A 17709-nucleotide genomic window follows, 5' to 3' on the forward strand; every position below is an offset into this window, starting at 1 on the left:
GAAATGGGTATGTTTTGTTGTATGTAAATTACACGTGCATAAAACTGGTCTAAGGGCTTCCCTGGTGGCTCAGTGGTAAGGAATCCACCTGCCAATGCAGGAGATGCAGGTTCAATCCCTGGTCTGGGAAGATCCCCTGCAGAAGGAAATGGCAACCCACTCCAGTATTCTTGCCTGGAAAATCCCATGGACAGAGGAGCCTGGTGGGCTATAGTCCATGGGGTTGCAAAGAGTTGGACACGACTTAGTGACTGAACAACAACAACAACAAAGAGATCTAAAAAAATAGAAATGTAATTTCAGAGCTTTCATTGTGCATGCATCAGGAGTCAACTAGTTGTTAACAGGACAGAATATAAACTTAAAATGTTAGCAAGTGATAAAGGTTAGAACTGAAGGAAGATTTTTGTAATTCCCCACCCCCACCCAGTCTACGTTAGAAATAAGAAGTCTTACTGTCACACTCAAAAAAATACAAAAACTGGTGGGTGAAATAGCTGTTAGGTTTTACTATAGGAATCTCAAGGTACCATATTCTAAAGGTTAAGATACTCTAACTCAGGGCTGCTCAACTGCAAGACTCAAGACTTTGGAGTGCTATTGATGTTTCAGACCAGAGGCTTCTTGCAGACCAGGTGCTGGTGGGGGAGCTGTCCTGTGCCTTGTAGAATCCTTAGGCAGCCACTCTGGCCTCTACCTGCCAGATGCCAGGAGCAATTCCATTCTCAGTTCTGACAGCAGTCACAGATATCCCCTCAGGGGGCAAAATCGCCCAGTTGAGAGCCATGCAGTTAGCACATCACTTGGTGGTGGAGTCTCCCCATGGGCTACAACATCACCAGGGGCAGGGACTCTCATCCACTGGGCCCATCCCGGGTGCAAGCATCCCTAGCTCACTTTCTGGCCCCTTGAGCTCTTCGCACTTACTCTCCTGGGAGGGATAGCAGTTTCCTCCTTGGCAGGACGCAGCTACTGCTGCACCCTGTCCATCCTCTCCCGGCATTGATCTGGTGGTTCGATGCCATTTCTTCATCTGCACCTCCAGGAGCGACGGCTGTCCCCTCTGCTGTCCCCTTGAACCCTCCCCCACTGCACACACTGCAGAGCACACGTGGTCGCCCCTTCCACGGTGAAAAGAGCCATGGTCTGCTGGTGGACGGGGCAATGCCCCTTCTCCCAAAGAGCCCCCTTCAGAATAGCAATGGAAGGGAATTCTTCCATCCATCACTGGAAGGGTGGGCTTGGGGCAGGCCTCTTTCGAAGCAGTGATTGAGGGCGGCAAGGTTGGGTGGACAGCCTCCTACTCTTTTCTTGGGAAGGAGGTAGATAATCCCCACCCTGACCCCAGAAGAGAATTCTAGAAGTTGACTCTCCTTCCCACTCCGGGTGTATGGCTTTGCCTCGGTACAAAATTCCTACTAGGAGCTGTCTTATTTCTCTTGTCTTGGGACCTGTTAGGTGGGAAAAGTGAAACTCGCTCAGTCATGTCCAACTCTTTGCAACTCCGTGGACTATACAGTCTATGGAATTCTCTAGGCCAGAATACTGGAGTGAGTAGCCTTTCCCTTCTCCAGGGGATCTTCCCAACCCAGGGATCGAACCCAAGTCTTCCACATCGCAGGCGGATTCTTTACCAACTGAGCTAGGTGGAAAAAGAAGAAAAATGAAGGAGAGGAGAACTTTTCCCCACAGACCTTGCCACTCACCCAGACCCCACCTCAAAATAAAGCAGGGCGGCATCCTCCAGTTTTCAGATTTCCTTATCTCTAAGAAGACCAACCATACCAATTTTATGACCCAAATGCAAGGATGCATTTTTTGGTTATTAAATGAGCTAAGTGATTTCAGATCTGAATGGGCAGTGAAATAAGTAATATATGTATATTTAAAATTTTCCCTCTGTTTCTAATTTTCCCAGAAAGTCTCCCTCATGACTCTGAAATCTCTGGAATGTGTACATCTCGCCATTCTACCCCTCCCTGGGCTTTAAGGCAGGAATGTCAAACACAATCAGCATAAGGTCACCACTTGGTCAGTGGAAATTTTTTGAAATGGTGGTGACACCATCTCTGGTGCCTCCAGCCTGCTATTTCTGGCTGCCAGCCATTTTTGGTGGCAAAAGACTGCCCTGGAATGGTGGCAGAGGCCAGCGGGTGGCCTGGATGAGTCCCCAGGCAACAGGCTCCTCACTTCATCCTGAGGGCAATTCAGAGACGGCAGAGGAGCAATGGAAACTGGACCCTCCGGATGGGCTGCCCCTCTGAAGGTGCATCTACTGGGGCACCTGAGTAAGACTAGCAAGAGGCTCTGACTCTTTGTGCCTAAAACGGTAGACACGCCTCAAGGGAAAAACCCGGCATTAGGGAGTGTGAGTTATTGTGAGAGTCCCTTGGACTGGAGGAGATCCAACCAGTCTGTCCTAAAGGAAATCAGTCCTGAATATTCATTGGAAGGACTGATGCTGAAGCTGAAACTCCAATACGTTGGCCACCTGATGCGAACTGACTCCTTAGAAAAGACCCTGATGCTGGAAAAGATTGAAGGCAGGAGGAGAAGGGGACGACAGAGGATGAGATGGTTGGATGGTATCACTGACTCAATGGACATGAGTTTGAGTAAACTCCGGAAGCTGGTGATGGGCAGGGAGGCCTGGTGTGTGTGCTGCAGTCCATGGGGTCGCAAAGAGTCACACACGACTGAGCGACTGAACTGAACTGAATTGAAAAAAAGAACTCGCTCTCCATCATGTGAAGACACAGTAGGAAGATGACTAGCTGGCTGCAAGCCAGTAAGAGGCCTCTCACCAGGAACGGACTCGGCCAGCACCTTCATCTTGGACTTCCCAGCCTCCACACACGTCTGTTGTCCAAGCTATCCAGTCTATGGTGTTTTGTTATGGCAGCCCATGCTGACTAAGACACCGGAACACTTTGGGGCACAATTAGGGAAATGTACATATAGCCTGGATATTAGATAAGATAAAACCTATTGACATGAGGAAGTAGAGACCATTAACAGAGAATGGCAGCTTTCAAAACATCAAGTGCAAGATAATCTCGTTTTGTTAAAAAACATATATGCATAGGAAAAGTTCTGTAATGTTACACAGGAAGCTGTGAAATGGTAACCTCTGGGTGTTGGAAATACCGTGTTTATTTTTTCTTTTCAGTATTTGGGAACTTTCTACAATGCATATGTATTGCTTTGTAAAAATAAAAGGTTATTTTTAATTAGACAGGGAGTGTGATCTGGGAGGGACTTCCTAGACTGTGTACTCAAAACACTCATTTTTTTTCAAAGGAGGAAAATTTTTGACTCATCACACTGACTTTTAAAAACACAACACTTTTTATTGTGGAAAATTTCAAAGAGACTCAAGCATAGACAAAACATTCTACCAGCCTCAACAATGATCAACTCATGCCCATGCTTGTTTCATCTACCGCCCCTCCCCCATACTTTCTCTTTTCCTTTTTATTTTGAAGCCAATTCCAGACCTCACATAATTTATCTCATTAATATTGCTGTATTGTCTCTTTAAGGACTCAAAAATACACAACCACAATACATTATCACACCTAAAAAAAAAATAATTCCTTCATATGATCAAATATCCAGCCAGTGGTCATAATCCCGATTGTCTCATAAATCAAAAAAATCAATTTTTAAAAGTTTATTTGATTGAATCAGATCCAAATAAGGCCCGTAAATTGCAATGGGCATCTTTGTCTTTGAATCTCTGGGTTCTTTCTCCATCTCTGTATTTTCCCTGGAGGAAGATTTGTGGAAGAATCCAGGTGGTTTGCCCTGAGGTTTTTCCCACAGTCCAGATTTTGTTGATGGTATCCCCTGATATTCAATGCGTTCCCCTCTCCTCTGTATTTCCTGTAACTGGTAGTGGCATCTAGAGGCTTGATCATAGTCCTAGGTTCGATTTTGGAGGGGTAGAACACCTCATAGGTGGTGGTGTCTTCTTCCAACAGGACATAGAGAATGTCTGGTTGTCCCTTGTAATGTGATGTATGGTGTTAGTTGTTAAAACTCAATGCCTGGATCCATTCCTTCATGGTGATACTCCAATTCTACAATTCTATCTTCATTTATTAGCTGGAATAGTCCCCAAAAGAAAAACTCCTCTTCAGTGGCATCATGGAGGCAGACAGATGCTTGACTTTTCCCTTTACTAACAAGTTTTCAAAATAACCAAGTGACGCTCTGGCATCGTCCACAGGTGAGCAATTTCTTGGTCATAACTCATGAATGAACTCATGAATTTAACCATATTCATCTTTCAATCTTTTGCAGTTCTTACCCTTCTTGCTGCTCAAATTATTCCATCCTTTGGCCACTGGGAATCTTTTCAGGTTTGCCCCTGAGTCTTTTTGACATGATCCTAGTAATCTTTGATAGAAATCTCCCTTCAGAGCTGAAATATGATCTCAGTGGGCAAAACGGGTCATGAAAAATAAGGCAGGGTATTATTTGAGGCCTTATTTTTCCTCTCCCCTTTGGTTTGAAAGCACTGAAGGTCTCCCCCACTCAGCTCCTGTCTCCTTGACTCCAATGTTCCAGAGCCCTCTCACCTTTGACTGTGCTGCCCAAGAGTTCCCTGCTTTGCTGGCGTTTCAAAAGTGGGAAGTCAGCATTGGAAGTGCCTTAGTAACCCCAGAAAGGGATGTAGAGTCCCAGGTGAGTTTGTTAACAGGTGTCATGTAGGCAGGTGGAGAAGGAAATGGCAACCCACTCCAACATTCTTGCCTGGAGAATTCCATGAATAGAAGAGCCTGGCAGTCCGTGGGGTCTCAAAGAGTTGGACACGCCGAATGACTAATACACACATGCAGGCAGGGCTGGGTCCAGGCTGACCTCGCAGGGGATAATCATTCCTCCAGCTGTTTTGTGAGGTTTATAATTCCAGTACACCCTGTTCTTTCAACTTCTAACCCTTTGCAGGCCTCTGATCTTGCAGAAGGGCTGCGTGCATGCTCAGTCATAGTGGACTTCACTCTTTGTGACCCCATGGACTATAGCCCGCCAGGCCCCTCTGTCCATGGGATTCTCTGGGCAAGAATGCTGGAGTGGGTTGCCATTTCCTCCTCTAGGAATCTTTCCAACCCAGGGATGGAACCGCGTCTTCTGCATCTTCTGCATTGGCAGGCGGATTCTTTACTGCTGAGCCACCTGGGAAGCCCAGAGAGGCTGTGTAGCCCTGGCTCCAGTCAGCCTCAGCAGCCCGCCTTTGGCTGAGCCCCTCATACCCCGACTCTGTCCAGTCCTGCCTCTCACTCCAGGTTCTAGCCTCTTTATCGTCTCCCTCATCTCCATCTCTATGTCTCTCTTCATCCTCAAAGGAGACCCTGCGCTCTCTTATTCAATCTCAACAGCCCTCTCTAATTGTTCCCATTCTATAGATGAGGAAAGTGGGAAACTTAGATGTTCGTGCTGACCTGGAGTTTGAGCCATATGTGCCAGCTCCACAGCCACTGACACCTCATGCCTGCTCTGCCTCTTGGCGCTGAGCACTACTTTTCTTTTTAAAAAATAATATCTCTGATTTTGGAGTGAAGACATACACATAAAAATACAAGCAGTATAATATTATTTTTTTGAAAGTAAAATTAAGACCCTTCTCTTCTCAGACCTCAAAATTATCACCATCAACCATTTGGTATATTTCCTTCCAGACTTATATAAACATTTACAAATAAATGGTTTTTTAAAAATGTGCTTTCTTTGTACTTTTCTGCACATTGCTTTATTCACTTATTAATGTATTGGGAACGGCTTCTTGTGTTTAGAACATCTATATTTCCTGCAATCTATTTAATGGCATCAGTTTTCCATTGTTAGCAAAAATCATTTAGTCAGTGCCATACCGGTGAACTTTGGGGTTGTTTCCCATTTTTCATTATTTCAAACAATGCTGCAATTAGCACCTTTGTGCATTTAGCTTTGCACACTTGTGTAAGTATTTCCGTAGGATAAATTCCTGGAAATGGAATTTCTGAGTCAAAACCATGAACATTTAAAATTTTCACAAATATATTTAAACTGACCTCCAGAGTCTATATTAGTTTACACTTACACAATGAATGCCTGTTTTCTGCATACTTGCCAGACTGATGTTGTGAATCTTTTTCAGTTTTATCTGATAGGTGAACAGTATTTTATTATTGTTTTATCTTGCATTACTTATTGTTAAGGTTGAACACATTTGTTGGTCATTTCTCTTTCTTGGGTGAATTGTCTATTCACGTCCTTTGTTCTCCTTTGTTGGGTTTTTTTTTTTCTTTCTCTTATCAGCTCACAAATGTTTCTTATATATCATACCAATCTTTTTCATATGTGTTAGAAATAGTTTCCTAGTTTATGTTTGTAGTTTGACTGCCATATGAAAGTTTTAGCTGTGAATGAAATCAAACATACAAGCATTTTGATTTATTTGTTACTTTTTAAAAAAAATTTTTATTGGAGTATAGTTAATTTACATGTTACTGGTCTTCGTATCATTTTAGAAGGGCCTCCTCCCTCCCAAGGTTGTAAGAATGTTCACCCACTTTTCCCTTTTAATAATTTGTTTTTACATTTAAGTCTTTTGATGTAATGAATGGAATAGAAATCCAGCTTCCCACACTCTCCCTGGACTAGTTAGTTGTTTTAGGAAACAATTCTCAAATAATCTTTTTCCCACCATTCAAGTGCTACCTTTACCAGATACATGCTAAATTCCGGCGTGCATTTCCTGCTCTTTCTGGCGTCTTCTGATAGATCGTGCCAGTTCTGTGCCAATCCCAGCTCACATGCTTTAAATATATGGTAGCCAGGTCCTCCATTACTCATCTATTTCAGAAAGTTCACTGAACATTTTCATTTTTCTCATTATCATTCTGGATGAACTTTTGAACTGTTTTGTCAGGTTTCCCAAATTATCCTTTGGGGATTTAGAGACTGCATCAAATTTACTGACTTAGGGAAAACTTACATCTTTTACATTATGGTTTGGTAATAACTAGTAATAAGAACTAGTTAAACTAGTTATTACTCTGTAGAAATAGTTATTACTCTGTTTATTCAAGTCTTCCTTGGTTGAGTAACTCAAAAGACTTTAGTTTTATTGATTAATTGAATAGAGGTCCTATACTCTTATTAAAATTACTCTTAATATTTTATGATTCTAGTTGCTCTTATAAATGAGATAATTCCTTCCATTAATTTCCTAATTATTAAAAAACTATTGGAAATCCTGCCATTTTCGATAACATGGATGGATCTCGAAGGCCTGATGCTAAGTTAAATAAGAAAGACAGAGAAAGGCAAATACTGTATGCTCTCACTTATATGTAGAATCTGAAAAAAAAAAAAAAAACCAAACTCATAGATACAGAGAATAGGTTGAGGGTTGCCAGAGGTTGGAGGGGGCAGTGGAGAAAAATGGGTGGAGGTAGTCAAAAGGTACAAACTTCCAGTTATAAGATAATTGAGTCCTGGGGAGGGCATGCACCGCATGGTGACTATAGCTAACAAAACTATATTCTATGTTTGAAAGTTGTTAAGAGAGTAGATCTTAAGAGTTCTCATCACAAGGAAAAAAATTGTGGTGATGGATGTCAACTAAACTTATCGGCGATGACCATTTCACAAAACACACATATACCAAATCATTATGTTGTACACCTACATTGTTATATGTCCATTATACAATTTTAAAAAATGTAAATAATTTAAAAGCTATTCCTTGTTCTTAACTCTTATCTCTTGTCCACAATATCCCTTATAGAGCTCAGTCTTGGCCCTGAGTACCATCTTTATGTTGATGACTCCTAACATCCACACGTTTTTCAGCCCTCTCAAACCATTATTTTATCCCTAATTTGGTGTTTCCTAAATTTCAAATATTCTCACACCACTGTTATAATTTTTCATAATCTGAGTATCACCTGTACTATTATTTCTTTGCTATTTTCTTTAAACCAACTCATTAAAAATATATTTAGCCTCATCTTGTGCATGCAGTAATCGACATAAATAAATAGTCTGATGTGCTGATTGTCATTTCTCTCAATATGCATGAAAAGAAATACAAAACTATTAAAGTTTTTCAAAGTGTTCTTCATATCACTTAAAAGACATCTCTGGTATCATCCATTATATTTTTGAATCTCTGGTCTAGCTGGTAACAAACCTGAATATTTGCCGTTGTTTCAGAATCAACATTCTTCCCTCAAAGTCCCTCTCAACACCTCTTTCCATGGGTCGTCAAGCTGACCATTTCCTCAGTCATCTGAGCGCCAACCTAGGGCTTCATGGATTCCCCCTGCAGCTTCTTCATCTCTAACCGGAGGATGTTTTCTTTCAGCTGCATCTTGCCATCTGTCCCTTGCCCTCCATTCTCTGAGGCTCTCTTTGTAATCATCCTCCCTGGATTCCTTCTTGAGGACCAGCCTCTTGGGCTTTGAGGCCCCTCTTTCTGCACCAGCTTCATCAAGGTTGACTCACTGCCATCTGCATATTTAAACAAAACTGCTGTCCCCACCCCAGCCCCACAGACAGTCATGTTGTAAGCTTGGGACTTTCTCCCTGCTCATCCAAACCTTACCTGTACTTTTAGGTGCACTGTGCAGGAAGCCTTGTCAGAAGAGTCCAGCCCTCTCCCTCTCTTAGTCCTGGAGCATTGTCAGGAATCTCATACCCCTGAACAGACTACAAGCTGCTGGAGGGCAGGCTTCAGTCAGAATGTTCCTGCTGCCTTGGCGCAGAGCCAGCACACATCAGATGCTCAGTTAATGTCTGCGGAGTCAGTGCACGGTGGCATTCCCAAAGACTTACCTCCAGCCGCACCTCTCCCGCTCACTTGCCATAACCCTCCCTGCACAACCTCCAGCTCCCACCAACCAGGGGCAAGAGGGAAAACAAAACAGGTGTAAAAAAAAAAAAAAAGGCGGAGCGCACTGAAATATAAGAAGCCACTTCTAGGATCGTTAGTCTTTTAATATATTATTTCTGAAAAGAAAGGAATTAAAAAAAAGTTCCTGACATCTCTTCTGGGTTTTTTTTTTTTTTTTAATTTAAATAAATACCCTGCCCGTCCCCCCCCCCCGCCCCCACCCGCGAAAATTCCCCTCCTTCCCCATCATCCCGCCCATCCCTGGTGCTAGACTCTCACCCTGGAGCTAAATAAGATGCCCGGTTCAGAGCAGGCCAAGCTCACTACCCAATACTGACGACCGGTAAACACTGAATGAGCCCTCCGGCCCTCCCGACTCGACTCTCCACTCTTAGAGCCCCTCCCTTCTGCGGCTCCACTGCTCTCCAGACCTGTCTGTCCCTGGCTTGGCGGGGAGTGGACGGGGCGGGGAGGGCACAGCGTGGATGGCGGGGCCTCTGGGCACTGGGGAGAATGCCAACTTGGTTCCCTTTACTTGCCCACAATTCCCCACTCCTTGTTCAGGAGTGGATCAGACGGGCCCAGAATTGCCCACCAGACCGAAATAAACAACAAAATAATTACCACCTCCCCCACTCTCTAAGACAGCCCCTTCTACCTCTCACTCTCTGTCCCTCGCTGACCCGCCCCCCCCTTCCTCCCTGACCCTTCCCTCCTCCCCCATGCTGGCCTGGGGTGGGGAGGTCTACTTTGCTCAGAGGGGAGAGCAGCAGGAGGACCTCACTCCCAACTTCAAGCAACCCCTCCCTCACTTTTCTGGGGTTTGCGGCTTGGCACCCCAAGCCCGACGGGCCGGCCGACTCCTCGTCTCTGGGGGGCGGGGGTTAGGGTGGAGGGCAGCGGGGGCTTCTCCCCGGCTGCTCTCTCTCACCTGGTCCTTCAAGTGTCCCTCTTTCGAGGCCAGTCTCCGGGAGAGCCGGGCGCCCCGCCCGCCCCTGGGCCCCGGCCCCCCGCCCCTCTCAGATGGCCGTGTCCCAGAGGACCGTGTGCTGCCGGCGGCAGGGCGGCGTGCCGGACTTGCGGGGCTCGGGCCCGCGCCGCCAGCTGGGGAGGATAGGCATGCTCTCCTGCTTGCAGAGGCCCCGGTCGGGCCGGTGGCGCGCCTTGATCTCCTTGCACACGCAGCGCTTGCGCTCAATCACCTCCAGCAGCTTGCCGTCGCGCTCGCGGGCGGGCTGGGGCGGCAGGGGCAGCGGCAGCGGCAGCGGCAGCGGCAGCGGCAGCGCAGGCTGGGTCTGCACCCCCTCCTCCCGCCGCCGGCCCCCGACGGGGTGGGGTGGGGGAGGATGGAATGAGGGGGGTCAAGGACCTCAGAGACACCAGGCCCCGACCCCGCTGCCGAGACCCCACCAAGATCAACGCGTCGCCCAGAAACGAGTCTTCTCTTGCCCCCAAGGCCTCTTGTCCTCTCCCCCTGCGCCCTGGTGCCAGGCAAGGCCTGTCCCTGCCAGGAAGGGCTTGCCTCTTAAAAACTGTCTTCCCAGTAGAACGAATCCTTCCACCGTGGGAACGTCTTTTTCTAAAGGCACCAAGGCCCACTGAGGCCAGTGGTGCCAGCCTGGCTATGCAGGTTCACCCTCACCCCCTCGCTCTCCATCCATCCGTTCCTGTCGCTGGTGAGTCTGTGCCAAGGCCCCAGCCTGACCTCTTGCCTTTCTTCCCACACCAGGGTCTTCTTCCCTACCTGCTTCTTCACAAAGAAAAAGCCCAAACCGGTCTCCCTCCTCACCTGGCTCGGGGCATCCCTGGGCTGGCTGCAGGGCCGGGGGGTGTGGAGCGCGGCCTGCCGGACTCCGGAGGTGGAGGCGGAACGCCCCAGGCGGTAGCCTCCAGTGAAGTCTGAGGCAGAAGATTGAGGGTGAGAAAGGAAGGGGGCGCCAGGTTCCCCTCCCTCAATGACCTGAGGACAGGAGAGGCCCCTTCAGACTGACCCTAGCCTCATCTAAGGAGGGGATGGAGACCTGGTATTAGGAGGTAGGGCCCAGGACCGGGGCTCTGGGAGATTCCCCCAGCCCACCCCATCTGCATGCGGGGGCAGACAGTGTCACCTCCGTTGCGGTGGCAGGCAGGGAAGGTCTGGCAGGGTATGGGCAGCGCCGTGCGGCCTCCTCCTCGGTCCCCTCCATGGTGGATCCTGGCCAGAAGGCCCTCTGCCCCCTGGCTCCTCACCGGGATCCCTGATGCCAGAGGGCCTCTGTCCTCACGCTCCACCTTGCCTAGACCCTCAGCACTGCCATTCCAGGCCCGGGCACCATCCTCGATCTCTGCTGGGTAACAAGGAGAGCTCAGAAGCTGTACAATGGGAAGGGTCTTGCTGTCCCCCCAGCTACACGCACCACGACCTGGCTGGACCAGGACAAAGAATTGCCCCGTTGCAGGTCACAGCTGGGAAGGGAGGGCCCCGACATCACACTTTACACACACACACACACACAGGAGGGATGCCAACCCTGGCATCACCCCTGAGCTGAGAATTGTAGATATTTACTGCTGCCAAACCCTTTTCCCTGTTCAGAGGGGTCTCCCCTACCCCAGCTTTAACTTCAGAACCCCTCCAGCCCCCTACAGGGCCAGAATGATCTCTGAAGTGGAGAGCAGTGGGGGCTCTTCCCTAGGAGAGGGGAGAATCCCAAATTCTGAGCTGGGGGAATGTCAAGGGGGGCCTTGGGGGAAGGGCTGCATGTGAACTAAGCTCATCTCTGAGTAGGCCTGGCAGAGCATTGCGTTGCCAGGCAACGGTAGGGGCCTCCCTCTCCTCTCCCTCTTGTCTGGATGGGTTGCCATGGTAACAGCTGGGAGGCAGCTGTGTTTAGCTCCTCGTGTGCGCACACTCACAAACACACACACCCCTGCAGCCCAGTGGAGGGAGGGGTGGGGAGTAGAGCAGAGCAGGACAGGACCGGAGGAGGAGACCAGATCCTGCCCCCTCCCCACTCAAGGTCTTCCTGCCCTGTCAGCGAACACACGGGGACCTCACCCCTTCAGTCTGCTGCATGTCCCCATCCCTCTGATCTCCCAGAAAAGTTCCCAGTTCAGGACAATGAGCTGTGGCTTCCAAGTAACCCCTTCAACACCTCCACCAGATCATCACAGACATCCCCCAGGCCTCCCCGTTCCCCCTCCTCACTCACTGTCCAGCTCTTTTGCCTTCCTCCCTCCATACAGGACCTTCCGCTGCAGAGCCCAGCCTGCCCCAAACGTCGAGGCGCCCATCTCTTCTTCCTCCTCTGGCGTCCCTGCACTGGCGATGACGTGGGCACAGGAGATGCTGGCGAAGGCCCCCCCATCTGTCCCTTGCTCTTGCAGCTGGATCTTGACCATGGGGGACGGAGCTCCCATCCCACAGCCCTTATTCAGCACCCCCCCAGCCTTGAGGCTCTCATAGGCAGGGGGTCTCTTGAGCCCAGCTGCTGCAGCTGGGTAGGTCCAGAGGGGGGTCAGGGGGCCTGTGGTTGGATCCGGAAGGCTGTGTGGGGAGGCCAGGCAGGCGCGGTGGTGGAGAACCCCAGCTGCTGCACCCAGAGCCCCACTGTGGGGGCTGGACTTCCCGGGCACAGGGGGCCTCGAGCTGGTGCACAGCATCCCATGGAGGACTGCGATTTCCTTCTCCGTCTTTGGCTCCCCAGCACCCAGGGGCGGGCCAGCTGGCAGGACGGAGTGCGTGGTCACCTTGACTGCTGAGTACACCATTGTGTAAGAGACGGCCTTGTCCTTGGGGGCGCCGGGGAGCAAGGCAGCCGGGGCAGGAGGGGCTGCTGGTGCCCCTGCCGCCTTGGGGCAGATCATGCTGTGGGAATTGGGGAGCTCCCGCTCCCCCCGGGGCTGGCCAGAGCCCTGGGGCGGCAATGGTGTTGAGTGGCTCCGGGCTCGGCCCGAGGGTCCCAGCAGCAGCAGGTTGGCAGCGGGAGGCGGAGGCGGTAGGGGAGGCGTCTCCCGCTCCCGGGCAGGCACTTGGGGAGCTGGGGTGGAGCCAGCTGGCTCCTTGGAGTGGCAGAGGACCGGTAGCCTCGAGACCCCGTCACCGGGGGTTCGGGAAGCAGACTTGGCTTGGGGGAAGGCCAGGAGCGGAGGCCGGTGCTGGAGGAGGTTGGGGAAGGGCGGGGGAATTTCACATGGAGTGGTCTTGGTGGGCGTGCCATCCCTTCGGCTCGGGAGGGCTGAAGCTGGCCGGCGGTGGGAGTGGGGCTGAAGGGCGTGAGGCTGGTGTGGCGTGGAAGCTGCGGTCAGTGCAGGGGCCCCATTGGCCCGGCCTTCCCCGGCCTCCTCGGGCAGCGGGTACTTCATCTCCTCATAGATGGCCTCACTCTCGTCCGAGTCCGAGTCAGCGCCAACGGGAGGGGTTGGGCCCCCACCCCCCAGAGGGGGCCCCGTCAGGCCTCCTCCACTCCGCCCTCCTCCCTTGAAGACATCGCCCACCATCTCAATGTACACGGGCTCTTCTTCCTGGGCGCCCGCCTCAGGGTCCCCGGCCACACAGGAGCCCCTGCTGAGGCGCTGAAGGGGCAGGTTCCCCCCTCGAGGGGAGGGGGCTGGGGGACAGGACTCATCGAAGGAGACCGACAGCTGGGTGTTGGGGCTTCGCCTGGGCTTCTGCGGAGGGACCTTCCGGCCTGACTCGCGGCCCTCGGGGGTTGGCTTCTGAGAGCCTGGGCAGGATGGGAAAGAGAACGAGACACCAGGTTCTCAGTCGGGGAAGGAAACGGGGAGACCCACTGTGGCCTCTTGACTCATCTACAAGGACATTTCTGCCTCTTCATTTCCCCCAGCTTTCCTCAACTCACAGCGCCAGTGGGTTCCTTTCCTACCAGTTGGCCTTGGCGCCTTCTAAAGAACTTTCCAGAGTCTGCAGCTCGCACCCTCAATTCTGCCCCCCACCCTCAAGGCCCTTCAAGGCCACCCCTTTCCCAAGAAAGAACTTTTCAAGGAGCTTTTCCTGCCCTTGAATGGTTCATCTCAGGCCTTTCCAAAAAAGAACCCCCCCACATTCCCTGTGAGAATGGAACCTTCCACTTCCTAGGTTCTTCCCTGAATGAACCCTGCAGGCAGGCCTCCTTTGGCCCGAAATGGATCTTCCCGGTTCCCCCTGGCGGGGATGGCGCGTGGGGCTGGGGAGGGGGTGGGGGGGGGGTGTCTCACCTGCTTTCTTGCTGGGGGGCGTCTCTGCCCCCGACCCCGCCATGCTAAGCTTGGTGCTGGGGTGCCTCCGGGGCTTGGCGGGGGGTCTTCGGGTGCCGCCGTCCTCAGTGAGGCCCCCGCTGCCCCCCCCAGGCCCGCCCCCCACACTGTCCATGCTGCCAACCGAGTGGCAGGACAGGGAGCGCGGGGCCATGGCGCTGCGGCAGGGGTGGGGGGTGTGCTCCTGGGAGGCGGGCATCGTCATGAAGCCCATCCTGAGGGAGCGGCGCAGCGAGGCGATGTCCCGCACGCGGACGCCCGGCCCTGGGCCAGCCCCGGGCCCCGCCGCGGGGCCTGCGGGAGCCACCTCCTTACTGGAGCTGGGGAGAGAAGACCCAAGGGGAGCAGGGGTCGGGCCTCAGGCCTGGGCCTTCCGCTCCTCTTCCACCTCAAGAGCGAGGAGGAGCAGTGGGCAACCCTGGGGCCTCCCAGGGAGGAGGGCGGGGGCCGGGGTGGGGATGGGGAGAGGTCTAATCCCGAGGCCTTGAGAGAGGGAAGGAGACTGGACAGGGATGAGAGAAGGGGTGAGCCCTGTGCAGGGGCGCATCCCTGGAGCTGGCGGGCCCCAGCGTGGGCACCGCACATGTGGACGGCTCGCAGTCGGAGAGAAATACCGGCGGGGGCAGCACAGCCCTGCGTGGCACATGCACCTGCCCCCGACCTCTGCTCCTTCTCCCTCTGACACGGGCCCACGCCCGGCCTCTGGCCTCCCCTCATGTCCGGCTGCTGCTGCGGCCTCCACTCCCACACCACGCGGGCGCCTCCTTTCCCAGGCCCAGACTGTACTGCCCGCTGCATCATCGGAGAGCCTCCCCCAGCTGATCTCTTTTTCCTCCCTGCCTCTCTCTCTCTCTCTCTCTCTTTCCCTCTCCCTCCGTTGTCATCCTCTGTTACCCTCCCAGGCTCACCCCAGTTCCCTTTCACTGTCCCTGAGCTTCTGTGTCAGTGAAAGGGGGGGCGGCTGGCGGGGAAGAAGGGCGAGCGGCTGTGGGGTGGGCTCTCATTAGGGCCCTGTCTACTAACCCTTCATTAGGGAGAGATCACTGCAGTGATAGCTCTGATTAATCTAATTAACAACAAGAATTAAACTCCACAGTTTCGAGGAGGGAGAAGGGAGCCAGGAGGTGGCTCTGACTCAGGCTCCAAGAGGCTGTGCCATCAATGCGGAGTGAAGAAGAGAAGGGAGCAAGACAGGAGAGGGCAGGTGCCAGGTCCCTGGGGGGACAAGGGGAGGGGGCGAGCAGTGTGTGTGGGGGGTGTCAGTTCCAAGCCCTGGCTCTTCTGCAGGGCCCAGCCTGCATGTCCCCCCACCACACACACACACACACACACACACACACAGTCCTGTCACTGGGAAGGGGCCAAGTGGATTGTCTCTGGTGCCCCTCAAATGACTCCATCCTGGACCATGAGGGCAGCAGGGCCTGCCCCTTCCAAGGTCAGGTGACAGGGGAACCAAGAGCCAGCCCCACACTGTCAGAGAGGAGATCACAGGCCAGAGGTGATCAGGAGGGAGTGACCTGGGCCTCTGGGGATTGGGAAGAGCCAACAGGGGGCCCCTGAGCCAGAAGCCCCCTCAGAGGCCAGGGCAGGGGCTGGAGCCAGGAGCCATGAGCAGGACAGAGACAGGGCGTGTGCAATTCCAGCAATTCTGTACTGAGCACAGACTCTGAGATCAGACTGATGACCAGGCTGCTGGGCTCAGGAAGGGCAGAGAGGGATGTGGCCCGGCTGGGTTGGGGTAGGAGAGAGCGGACGTGGGACAGAAGAGGGGGCACTCTGGGGCTGCAGCCTTACCTCCTCTTGGCCTCCTCTTCCTTGTGCTGCCTCCACTCCAGCTTGGTTTTTCGGTAGAGGAGGTTCATGTCGTGGGGCAGGAGGTGGGGGCTGGGGGGCCCTGCTCAGTGCCACCAGGCCCGGGGGGCGACCCTCCCTGGGTCCCGGATCCACTTGGTGGAGAGGGGAAAGGAAAAAAAGAAATATGTGGGGTGGGTCGGGGCCAGGAATGAATGAGAGAGAGAGAAAGGAGCAGAGATGTGACTCGGGTCCTCAGAGAGAGGAAAACAGATGCAGGCACAGAAAACCCAACTCCGCCTCCAGGACCCACAGACAGACAGACATGTATACAGTCACACACCCTGACAAAGGTGTCAGAGCCACAAAAACACACTCTGGAGTGATCAGACTGATACAGCTCCCCATCCTGTAAATCCAGCCTGATCCGCCACACAGACAGGCCCCACAGACCTACAGCAGCCCTGCAGGCGCGCACACACACATTCAGACACAAACCACCGGGTCACGGCCCCATCTCTACAAACAGAGGACCAGACACACAAACTGACATAGGTAAACACAACTTAGAACAGCCAGACACAGAGACATAAACACCCCGACACACCCACAGCACACACAGACCTCCAGACACACACAGATCGGCTACACCGAACTGGACGTACCTATAGACAAGGAGTTATGCCGGGGCCTACTTGGCTACACTGCACCCGGCTGGGGAAGGGGGAGACAGTCAGACTCCCTACCCCTTCTTGGGACCTGAGTCTGGGGGGTGGGGGGTTGTCATGGGGGTAGGGCGGGGACGCTGGAGAAAGGGTGCGGGCACTCTGAGTTGGGCACCTACAAGACCACCCATCCATGTCTCTCCATTCCCTGCTGACCCCCTCGCCAGACCTGTGCCTGGGCCCGGGCTTCTATCCACCCCTATTCCTGTACCCTGGCCCCTCAGCGGCCGTCCCCGCCTCCCTCGCTGATGGCCCAAATCACCTTCCTCCTCCAGGATCTGGGAGGCTCCCGGCTTCCTTCTCCCAGTCTCCGCCCCTCCCTCTCACCCGGGGGTCTCCAGTCTGGCCCCGTAGCTGCCTTCGGAGCGGCGGCCTCCATACCTGCTCCGGTTTCCCTTCCCCCAAACACACTCTCCTCTGCGCCTTCAGCCTCGCCTCTCCTCCTGGGCGCCCCTCCTCACTGCTGTCCTCTCCCTCCCCTGTCTGTTCCAAACCTGGTCAGCTTCATCCCCCTCTCCATCCGAAGGCCCCAGGTTCCCGGGCACCCCTCCCCTTCCCCTTGTCCTGCTACCCTGGGTTTCTCCGTCTCTCGCCCCGCCACTCCTCCCTTGTCCCCCCATCCCACCTCCCCGCACCAAGCCTCCCCAATTTCTACATCACCGTACCTGGCCTGCCGGGCGCCGGCCCCCCCATGCCGGGCTCCGCCCGGAGCTGGAGGAGGGAGGAGGAGAGACAGAGACCGGGGGGAGCCGAACAGGGCCCTGCCGCAGAGACAGCCCCGCCTCCGGGTCCGCCCCCAGACCCGCCCCCGGCCCCAAACCCACCCTTCCACACCCTCCGAGGACGGAGTGGGAGCGCCGGGGCTGCGCTGTGCCGCTAGGCTGGAGTAGGGGGCATGGACCCAGCGGAGCCCGCGGGGGGCACTTGGAGATTTGGGGGACCCGGAGCCAGCGCGCCCCCGCTTTGGGGCGTCCGCTCCTCGCCGCCCCTCGCCCCTGCCCAGCCGGGCCGCGCTGGGTTCGGTGTCCAAGGCCCCGGCGGAGCAATCGGGGGTGCAGGGTGCCGCGCGCA

At 53.3% G+C, this 17709-nt stretch overlaps 1 protein-coding gene across 2 annotated transcripts; it reads right to left on the minus strand.

Moving 5' to 3' along the window:
* Positions 1 to 9120: 9120 nt before the first annotated feature.
* NYAP1 (neuronal tyrosine phosphorylated phosphoinositide-3-kinase adaptor 1) lies at positions 9121 to 17459 on the minus strand. 2 transcript variants are annotated; one of them, XM_070362474.1, is made up of 7 exons: positions 17304 to 17459; positions 15917 to 16068; positions 14081 to 14439; positions 12076 to 13590; positions 10993 to 11208; positions 10674 to 10783; positions 9121 to 10179 (listed from the first exon to the last, which is right to left on the minus strand). In XM_070362474.1, exons 2-7 carry the CDS (start codon positions 15982 to 15984, stop codon positions 9904 to 9906), a joined length of 2544 nt encoding a protein of 847 aa, XP_070218575.1. In that variant the 5' UTR covers positions 15985 to 16068; positions 17304 to 17459; the 3' UTR covers positions 9121 to 9903. The 2 variants fall into 2 exon arrangements, with proteins under 2 accessions (XP_070218575.1, XP_070218574.1); XM_070362473.1 differs by having other exon boundaries at positions 10993 to 11211.
* Positions 17460 to 17709: the final 250 nt, after the last annotated feature.

The sequence above is a fragment of the Bos mutus genome, chromosome 25 (assembly GCF_027580195.1).
Source record: "Bos mutus isolate GX-2022 chromosome 25, NWIPB_WYAK_1.1, whole genome shotgun sequence".
NCBI lineage: Eukaryota > Metazoa > Chordata > Mammalia > Artiodactyla > Bovidae > Bos > Bos mutus.

What these genes read in the sequence shown, in the direction of transcription:
- NYAP1 (XM_070362473.1), bottom strand. Translation starts at nt 15,984, where the DNA reads ATGAACCTCCTCTACCGAAAAACCAAGCTGGAGTGGAGGCAGCACAAG. An exon ending in GAAGGCAAAAGAGCTGGACA is followed by an intron (nt 11,212 to 12,075) that starts GTGAGTGAGGAG and finishes CTTGTTACCCAG; the next exon opens with CAGAGATCGAGGATGGTGCC. An exon ending in CCAGGGATGCCCCGAGCCAG is followed by an intron (nt 10,180 to 10,673) that starts GTGAGGAGGGAG and finishes GAGGGGGTGCAG; the next exon opens with ACCCAGCCTGCGCTGCCGCT.